This window comes from Lissotriton vulgaris, chromosome 5, assembly GCF_964263255.1.
Source record: "Lissotriton vulgaris chromosome 5, aLisVul1.2, whole genome shotgun sequence".
In the NCBI taxonomy this organism is placed as follows: domain Eukaryota; kingdom Metazoa; phylum Chordata; class Amphibia; order Caudata; family Salamandridae; genus Lissotriton; species Lissotriton vulgaris.
The window spans coordinates 1965434175-1965444325 of NC_141693.1; the positions used below are offsets into that span (position 1 = coordinate 1965434175).

The 10151-nt window shown below is 43.5% G+C and overlaps 1 protein-coding gene across 1 annotated transcript in view; it reads left to right on the forward strand.

The window, feature by feature from the left end:
* The window catches only part of LOC147717894 (uncharacterized), an 88128-nt gene extending 78506 nt beyond the window's left edge, over nt 1-9622 (forward strand). The window contains exon 7 of the mRNA XM_086919893.1: nt 8625-9622. Coding sequence (XP_086776019.1) covers nt 8625-8632 — 8 coding nt within the window. The 3' untranslated portion in view covers nt 8633-9622. The remainder of the gene's footprint in view (nt 1-8624) is intronic.
* The last annotated feature ends 529 nt before the right edge of the window (nt 9623-10151 follow it).

The following is a 10151-nucleotide window of genomic DNA, read 5'->3' on the forward strand; positions in this document are numbered from 1 at the left end:
CTTTAGATGTGTCTCCTGACACGGAACGCGCTTCCAAGAGATCTTTCTGTGAAAAACCACCTAAAAAGGCCATAGGATGGAGAAGTCTTCTTCTTCCTTGAGGAAATGTTCGAGCACCTAGCACTGTTTGCAAACTTGGGCCCTCAATCATGGGGAATTGGCGAAGGGCAGCGCCGCAAGTCATCTTGCTCTGCTGCCGTACGCCAATGTGAAAGGGCAGGATTGTCCCATATTTATGAAATATGATGCATTCCTGTGCTCTCCTCCAATTTGCTGCTAGGGTCAACGTACGAACCTTTGTACCATGGAACAAGGGGGCCTCTGTTACAGGCAGGATTGTTTATTTGCAGGAAGGAGCACCTTCCTGCACAAAAACAATCCAGAGAGGGGCTTTCCTCTTTCTATGTCTGCAGAATGCAGCACACATAGAAAGAGGAAAAAACAAGAAGAAATAAAAATATTTCTCCTCCGTATGCCTGCTCTGGTGAGGCGTAAGATTGTAGCGCGTGACGAGGTTTACATGATTAAGTAAATCTGGATCAGCGTCAACATCCATGGGTTTTGCTTGGCAAAATCTAACGCAATGCCCATGGAACGCCTCCCTGACACAGAGTAAGGCAACGCAGCAACTTGCGCTGCTTTTTCTTGCTCCATATCTATGAGGCCATGTAAAACCATGCAGAGTGGCTTTGCGTTGCCTCGTGGATATGATGGGGAGGCTTGCTCTGGCGGAGCGTCAAAGAAAACAAGCATTTGCAATGCAATAGGTCTCGCAGGGGAGCGTCATAGAAAAAAGTGAAGCTCCAGCGGCGCACGCCTCTCATCAATATACCCCTCATGTTGGTTGTAGTGCAGGTCTCTTCCTAGACTTGGAAGCGGATTCTAGCATTAGCGAAGATGAAGGTGTAATTATTTAACTCCATCTATTAACCCCTGGAAATTGAGACCTTTCACAAGTCATGGAAGGCATATCCAGGACACCCCCACTACCCTCCGGCTGAACTGCAGCCAAAGAGTGGCCTGCTCCTGTGAGTTTGACGATACCTGGTACCTCTGACCATAATGCCTCCTATATTCTCACTTCCATAAGCTTCGCCCTCGGAGATACATCATAGGAGCCAGTGCCGTTGAAGGTGGCAAACCTTGAGACAAGCCCTGTGCCCTCAGCACAGACTCTGATAGCACTGCCTTCGAATAGGATTTCAGAATTATTTCCAACTTCAAAGTAAGCAGACATTATCCGACCATTGAGAGAAAAGGTTTGTGTCGGTTTTGATGATGAATCCTGGCACAGCACCTTCCTAGGTCCCGAAAATTCTGAAAAATGGGGGACATTCTCATACCTGCTCTTGCTATACTTCTCAAAGACTATGGTTGCTGAGAGGATAATGACTTGGATGCTGTCAACCTCCTCCCACCTTACAAAAGAATTGCAGACCTTTACATGAACTTACAAAATGCAGATGACCTTGATACATCTCCAGAAGTTTGCATCCATCCCTGACTCCTCCATGGCCTTGAAACAGCCCAAGAAGATTGCATCTTTTACTCCTCCGTGGCCTCGACACATCCCCATTAGATCCCATCGCTTACTTCTCCCTAGCCTCAACACATCCCCGGAAGACGCTATACCTTACTCCTCTATGGGCATGACACATCCTCATAAGATCGCATCCCTTACTCCTTTGTTTCCTCCATACATACCCAGAAGATCGCATCTCTTACTCCTTCATGGCCTCGACACATCCCAGAAGATCATATCCCTTACTCCTCTGTGGCCATGACACATCCTCATAAGATCGCATCCCTTACTCCTTCGTTTCTTCAATACATCCCCAGAAGATCGCACCCCTTACTCCTCCATGGCCACGACACATACCCATAAGATCACATCCCTTACACCTTCGTGGCCTTGACACATCTCCCGAAATCGCATCCCTTGCTCCTCTGTGGCCTCGACACATCTGCACTGCAGAAGAAAGCATCCTCTACTCCTCTGTGGACTCGACACATCCCCAGAAGATCGCATCCCGTACTCATCTGTGGCCTTGACAGATCTCCAGAAGATCACATCCCTTATTTATCTGTAGCCTCGACAGATCCCCAGAAGATTGCATCCCTTATTCCTCCATGGCCCTTTCAGAAGCAATCCATTCCCTTTCTTATGTGGTGCTAACAACAGCAGAAGCTTTGGAATTGTCCTTGGCCGCGAGTCCCCAGACAAATTCAGAAATGACACAGACCTGCACCTTCTGATCCATACCCTTTTCTCATTGCACCCTTCTCCAGAAAGTTTGATATTTTGCACCTCTTCTGACAAACAGAACCCTGAGCACTTGGGCTTAGAGAAAGCATAGACAGGGGCAGGTTCCTTCTTGATCTGGGTTGCCAGGCTCTCCCACACGCACCTTCTGGGGGCTGCATATGCAATCTGGAGGTTGTTCAAGGGCTAAGGCCCACATGCATCATCCCGGGATTTTGCGAGTTCTAAAGTGCGAAAAATAGCGATTCGCATTTTAGAATTCGCAAAACAGGATGCATGATTATTTTCGGTAAATTAATGCGATTCGGTAAAAATCGCAATTTTTACAGAATCGCATAAATTACCGAAATACAATTTGCGAATTCGCTATTCCCATTGGTTCCTATGGGCCAAAAGGCCCATAGGAAGCAATGGGAAGGCATTAGCAAATAGCGATTTTCACTTTGAAAATCGCAATTTGTTAATGCATTTCATGGGTGCAGGGGGGGGGGTCCAAAGGACCCCCCCATGCACCCCTGAAATGTATTTTTCGCATCATGTTTCACACACACATGTCCTAAGGACATGTGTGTCCGTAACATGAATGTTGAAAAAAATGCATTTTCAGCGTTTTAAACACTTTTTGCAAATTTACCGAGTGATTCAACCACTCGGTAAATTTGACCCCCTAATTGCGATTCCGCAATTTTAAAAGTAATCATGCATTGCTTTTAAGAAATCGCAAATTTGCGATTTCTTAAAAGCAATCGCAATTTTAGAAATCGCAAAAATGTTGCCATTTCTAAAATTGCTTGATGCATCCAAAAAAGCATTTTTGGAATCGCAAACGGCCGATTTTAAGGAATCGCACCGTTTGCGACTCCAAAAATGCTTGATGCATGTGGGCCTCAGCTATATAGGTGACACAATTCTATTGGGCAGGCACAAAGACTTCAGTTCTCTTCCTCACGTTGAAGGGTTGTGCCAAACCTTGGAGAGAACTTAAGATGCTTCTGTGCTGGGGCGGCCATGACCCCTATATGGTGTACAGTTCTGTTCCCTACCTTGAGTGCCCTATTGTGTGTATCTGGTATCCTGACTTTTTGATTTCTGGCCCTATCATCGCACTAATCTAGCATGTGATCAGAGGCCTGTCCCTGACATGAATAGGTCCGGGACTTGTCCTGTGACCTTATTTATTTTTATTTTGCGGAGTTTTACGTAGCGCGAACAAGACCCGAGTATCAGAGCGCTTTACATGAGCACCAGTTTCAATTTAGACGGTCACATTCATTTTTGTTAGGCACGGGGTGATTAAGTTATTTGCCCAGAATCACAGGATGTTGAGCGTCGTTGCAGAGACCCAAACCCGGTTCCCCCGCTTTGAGGTCGACTGCTCTAGCCATAAGGCTACATCCTCTCCCCAAGGGCACACCTGAAGGGCAGACAAAGCGTGCCCTCATTTAGAGGTGGAGGGTTAAAATCCCTGACATGGGTTTAGCATGTAGAACAGTGGTGGCAGTATACAGTCTTTTGAGAATCCCTAGCGCCACCAGACCTTTTTATCAGAGCCACAGTGTTGTTATCAATGATATTGTTTCAGATGTTGCAGTGATTTTATCAATAATGTCATTGAACATGACATGAGTGATGTAATATGGCGTGGGTATGAGTTATAGTTACTCTAGGGCAGGAGATATAGTTACCCGAGATAAAAATAACTGATGAATTTCATTTAATTGGTTTTATTTATTCAAATGGTATGGGTTAAGTGACATTTTCTATTGACGTCCCTCTAACCTTCGCTTTTTGAACATCCAAAGTAAGGTATTCTTACCATAGCTAACTATCACTTCACGTTAATCTTTATTTTTTTCAGTGGATTTCTAAGTTTTTTTAAATATAGAGTAAGATAATATTACAATTCCTTCCCTTTAACCTTTGTTTTTTTCAGTGAATTTCTATTTTTGTCCATCACCTTGTGCAATGTGGAGTATGGGCATGCCCAGGCCCAGCACCCCTGGGGCTCTCAACCCCTCGGGAGATGACCAACCCCCAAGGGAACTCAATCCCATGCATGTTGAGGGTTTGGGCACACGGTCTGGCTCCCTTACCCCCAGGGGTTCCCAATTCCCCACCCCAGGGGCACCCAACCACCCAGGGCACCCAACAAAGTGGAAGGTCTAAAGCGCGATATATACATACATTTTTTTCTGTTCGACAAAAACGAGAGGTCCCTAAACACATTTTCCTGATTAATTTTTCTACAGGAAAATTGAACAGCAATACCACAAATACTGCTGAAAGGAATTACACCAAATTTGGCAGAAAGCTAGATCTTGTTCTAGGAAACATGCTGTGTATGATTTGGTTTAAATCCTTTTGGTAGTTTCTGAGATATTAAATTTCAAATTTGCCTATCTGGATGGTTGGGCTTGAGGGATTCTCGTAAGATTCCCTCGAACCCAATAAAAAAAATATTGAGGGCTTTTATAGGTATTAGTTTCGGTTGACATAAGTGCCATACCCTACACACTCTTTTAAACTCTCTTAGGTCTCACTTCATGTCCTTAATTGAAGCTAAACCCATCATCTACACTATATAATTTTCTCCAGGATAAACTAGTAACAGTATCAAATCCACGTATAGGAGATCCTTAGCAATGTAGGTACCAGCCTGCCTCATCCCCTCCCACACCCCACCAGCATTTCACTTGTATTCTTGTTTCATCAAAGTCCAGTTGCTTTTAGTATCTCCTCAGCTACACTTGTCATGCTGCCCATTTCACAAAAGAATTACCACATACCAAACAACCATATAACCCCTCTACATACCAGCAACACAACCTGCTAGTAACCCACAACAAAAACAGGCTAAAAATGGCTTCAGTAGAACAATCCCCAGGGTTTATGTATCTCCTGCTCTTACCACATCTTCTGGGCATCTCTCACCTCTGCTTCAGTAGCCACCCCAATGCTAAATGAATTAGTCCAAAACACCTCAGCGGGTACACTCAACAAATGAAGCGCTTTGAGTAGTACCATCAAAAGCTGATCAGTAGTAATCTTAGGATGTCTAAATACCCATTCCCTCCCTGACACCCCACAATGCACCTACGCCTTCCACCAGTACCCGGGGCAGAGACCCAAACTAGATATCTGCCCCTGATCTGTTTTTGGCTATTTCCATAAACCTCCGCTCCCTCTTTCCTCACCACCATCTCCTCCCTCCATAAACTGCCTCCTTTCCTGATTCCTAGTATCTGCGAAACATGGAACGCCCGAAGAAACAAACGTACCACCGCCATTGAAAACAGTACCAACTCCAGTCCATTTCTGAAGACCCTTGGCTTTGCCATGAAAACTCACTGCCACAAAGCTAAAGTTGTAGGCCTCATTATCTTTTAACCTACACCCATCTCTCTTGCCCAGCTTACTACTGTCCTTCCTCCCTGTTCCCTTGCTGTTGGCTCATGGCACCTCAGTAACATACCATAGGACGCTATACCAGCCAGCGTCCCCTCTATAGTAACAGTTGGCCATACTGTGTCAAGCTCATAATGAAGTTAACTACATCAACCCATCACCCCCACCTTCATTGTCATTTAAAGCTCTTCTCTTTGCTCCAGAATTCATAAACTTCACCCATGCCTGGGAATAAGCTTTCCTCTGGGAAGCAGACAAAGATCTTTTGATCAACTCAATTAATCTCTGCTTCTAGGTTGCCGAGCTCTTGAAACGTATGTGTCTTCATCAAATAAGCTCCTGGCACAAGCCCATGGACCCTCCTCCACCGCGAACGAAGCAACCCATCTGCAGTGTCCTTGTTAAGGCCAGGGACATGTCTCGACTTAAAGTTAATATTATAATGCAAGCATCCAAGCACAAACACCCTCAACAGTTATAGCAACTTCACATCTCTGTCAGAGAGTCTATTAATAAAGTTAAATGCCATGTAGTCCACACTGAACACCTTCTTGTTCATAGAATATATATCCCACAGCCACTACAAGTGGATAAAATTCTCAAAACGCAATACAGCAACCCCCATTTTTTGAAATCTCAGGCCACTGTCCAGAGCATCACTTCCCTTTCCAAAATAGGCCCAAACCACTTCCCACAGCTGCATCTGAAAGAATCTGAATGGACGAGACCACTCCATCTCCTCACCCAGTTCCCGTAAAGAAATGCCATTAACCTCCTGTAAGAACACTTACCAAACCTCCATATCTGTCCACTACTAATGCAGGCAATCTCACTCTACGGTGCGGCAAGCTGCAGCCTGCCAAGGCTAAACCAAGCCCCCTGCTACATGTCCTCCCAGCCTTAACCACTCTGCATGCAAAATTTGGAATGGCCTAGCCACACCTGGATGTCACAAACCTTTGCATTCATTCCTTATCAACATCACAACTGTAACAGCAACTCTTCTTGTCCTCTGGTAATCTCTGCTCAATCCTCACTGAGTCACTTTCAATATCCAAAAATGTCAAAACCGTGTCTGGCCCCATTGTCTTTTCCAATGCCAGTGCTACCCCATATCTTCCATCAACACTTAAAAACTTGGCAGTCTGTCGGGTCAACCGACCCCACAAAAATGAAATCATCCAAACAGTGTGTACTAGAAACTAATACAAGACCAACATTTTGTAAACACTGCACGATACAGGACCGTCCATCTGTATCTACAAACCACCAACACCAAACTTGCAAGCCCAACAGCTCAAAATCCTCTGGGTGCACGACAACAGCCAACATGCAGCTTCAATGTCATCTTTGCCACATATGCCCCCACTCCTGTAACAACAACTCTTCTTGTCCTCTGGTAATCTCCGCTCAATCCTCACTGAGTCACTTTCAATTTCCAAAAATGTCAAAACCGTGTCTGGCCCCATTGTCTTTTCCAATGCCAGTGCTACCCCATATCTTCCATCAACACTTAAAAACTTACCTGCATGTGCTGGCAGTCTGTCGGGTCAGCCGACCCCACAAAAATGAAATCATCCAAACAGTGTGTAATAGAAACTAATACGAGACCTACATTTTGTAAACACTGCACGATACAGGACCGTCCATCTGTATCTACAAACCACCAACACCAAACTTGCAAGCCCAACAGCTCAAAATCCTCTGGGTGCACGACAACAGCCAACATGCAGCTTCAATGTCACTCTTTGCCACATATGCCCCCACTCCTGCCATCTGTACCAATTCGATAGCCACACCCACGGATGAATAGTCCATAGAATTGACCTCTTCTGATATGAAGTCATTAATGGGCTGTCCCCAAGAATAGGACAAGTATTGTATAATTTAATTTGAAGACTGCCCTTCTTTTTTTGGAACAACCCTAAAGGCAAAACAATCAAACTCTCCAAACGCCATGATTCGAGTGGATCTTCCACCCTACCTACCCTTATCTCCTTCGCTAGGTTCCTCTGGTCTATCCCTGGATGCTCCTGCACTGAATTTATATCCTGTGCCCATCTTCTACACCTCGAGCTTACATAACCCACCTGAAAACCAAATTAAAATCCTAGTAATAACTCTGCCTTCTTTCTGTTATTGTAAAATTTCAACCACAACTGTAAGCACTCTCTGGCATATTTATAAAAACTGGCGGAGCGCGGTGTAGCTCCAAAATTGCTAACACTGTGCTCTGCCTGTTTAAAAACTCAGGGATGAGCCGTATTCACAAGAATGTGGCGCACCCCTGCGCTTCACCTAGCCTAGCGCCAACACAGGCACCCTTGCATTGCAGGGAATGATTGATCATGTCCAGGAAGGTGTCCTTTCCTGCACATCATCTCAAATGGATATTTATAACTTCTATGTGTGTTGCATTGTGCAGCACATGTAGAAGTAGCAACTCGTCATTATCCGATGATTGTTTATATTCAGGTGCGTGGTCAGGAGCTTGAATGGCCTCTTTTCAGGTGCTGGTGATGTGGGTTCTCTTGGGCAGGTTGAGGTGGGGTGATGTTGGGTGTCTGTGTTGACTTCCAGCAGTAGGTACCAGAGCTGACATCTGTAGGGAGTTTCCATCAGGTGTACGATCTTGTGAACCCTACTGATTGTAGAAATAGGTTACCACCTTATAAATGATATTACTGAAGGAGGAGGGATCATGTTGGGGGGGCTGTTGGACAGAGTCAGGGGCTAGCTACCATGAAATGTCACCAGAGTCAGGGTACCAGCACTCCAATGTTGGTGGCCTTTTACTACCAAATGGGCATTGGGGGACCTGATTTTCTTGCATCTGGGCTAATAGAACTGAAAGGGACGGGGGTAGAAGGGGAAGCTGTGAAATGTTAAAACCAAATATTTGAGTTTATCTTTCTCCTTCTTTCCTTCTCCCTCCCCCCCCCCCCGTGGCATCCAGGTGTTTGAAGAGTACTCCATGCCAGCTTCTGTTCCTGCCAAGCCACAGACTGCAGGAGCCACCTGCCTATTCGGCAAGCCACGCTTCACTCAAGGACTGGGCTTCATATGGCTTCTGGACACTTCTTCCAAGTCCCCTTCTTCCTCCAAAATCAGGTCCATTTTCCCACAATGCACCATCGGCTATCAGGAACCGACTAACACTGGAGTCATATCTTCTCTACCTCGGTAACAGACAAATACTCTTACCACGGGTGCCATGCCTTGCAGTCCTTCTTTGGAGTGATGTCGCAGATGGAACATCCCTTTGGTAATACACTATGATGACATCATTATATTCTGAGTAAAGGACAGTGTTGCTAGATTGCCCTGCGGGCAGAATTTGCAAATGCCCTAGACCTAGATGGTGTAATGCAAAACATATAAAGTAAATATAATATGTGCTCCTGAATCCTTCTCATTTCACTGTGTGTCTTCACCTTCAGAGTCTAATTCCAGTATGTGTCAGTACTTTCACTGCTCATGTAATCATTTCATCTTGCTACTACAGCTTTTGGTTTTGAATAATATTGAATAATGAATGACTAACTTAAGGAATCTACAGAGCTAACTTTTGTGATATTGTTAATTCACTTTTACAATACAATATTAAATCATACAAAACATTTACACCACAAATAAACTCCCATAATATGAAATGCTTTTTTGAATCAAAGTTCTCTCATTGTAATATTGCATTTTCTGCAAACATGTTTTCCTCATCAAAAAAATAATCACCTCTTGCACACCTGCAACTATCTCAACAATTTAATAAAGCAATGATGACATTGTGGTTAGATTCTGACACATTTTCTAAAATATTTGTAGATACAAGTCATACTTTAAAAGTGCACTTTGCTAATATAAGTTGAGCAAGATCTTTGCATAATATACCTAGGACCTTGCTATCACACCAATATCATTTTATAAGTTGGACATTGTCATACAAAGTTTACTGTCTATTAATGAGGAATTTATATATATATATATATATATATATATATATATATATATATATGTGTATATATATATGTATATGTGTGTGTATATATATAGGTATATGTATATATATATATATATATTTATATTTATACCAAGCCTGTAATAATGAGTTTTACAATTCAAACAAGTCATTGGGAGCATGCTGACTAAAAACCATTCATTCTCACATTTACTAACTTCTTTGTTTTTATTTTACTTAGTGTCTGTACAGCGCTATCTTTGCCAATATCATGATTTAGTTTACCACTAAAACCCAATGGGTTTATGGAAACATTAATGCATGATTGCTGGCATTCATAATTCTATTTATGCACAGTTTATATATTTCCCAATATAATATTCAACCACATGCAACATTTATGCCACCAACAGAATCTTATAGTAGTTATTTTTGTGAATCACCACGTTGTTCCTTTGTAATATTGCACTATTGTGCAAATATTTTCCTCAAGCAAAGTTCACCTTTGTAGCACACCTGTAATTACCC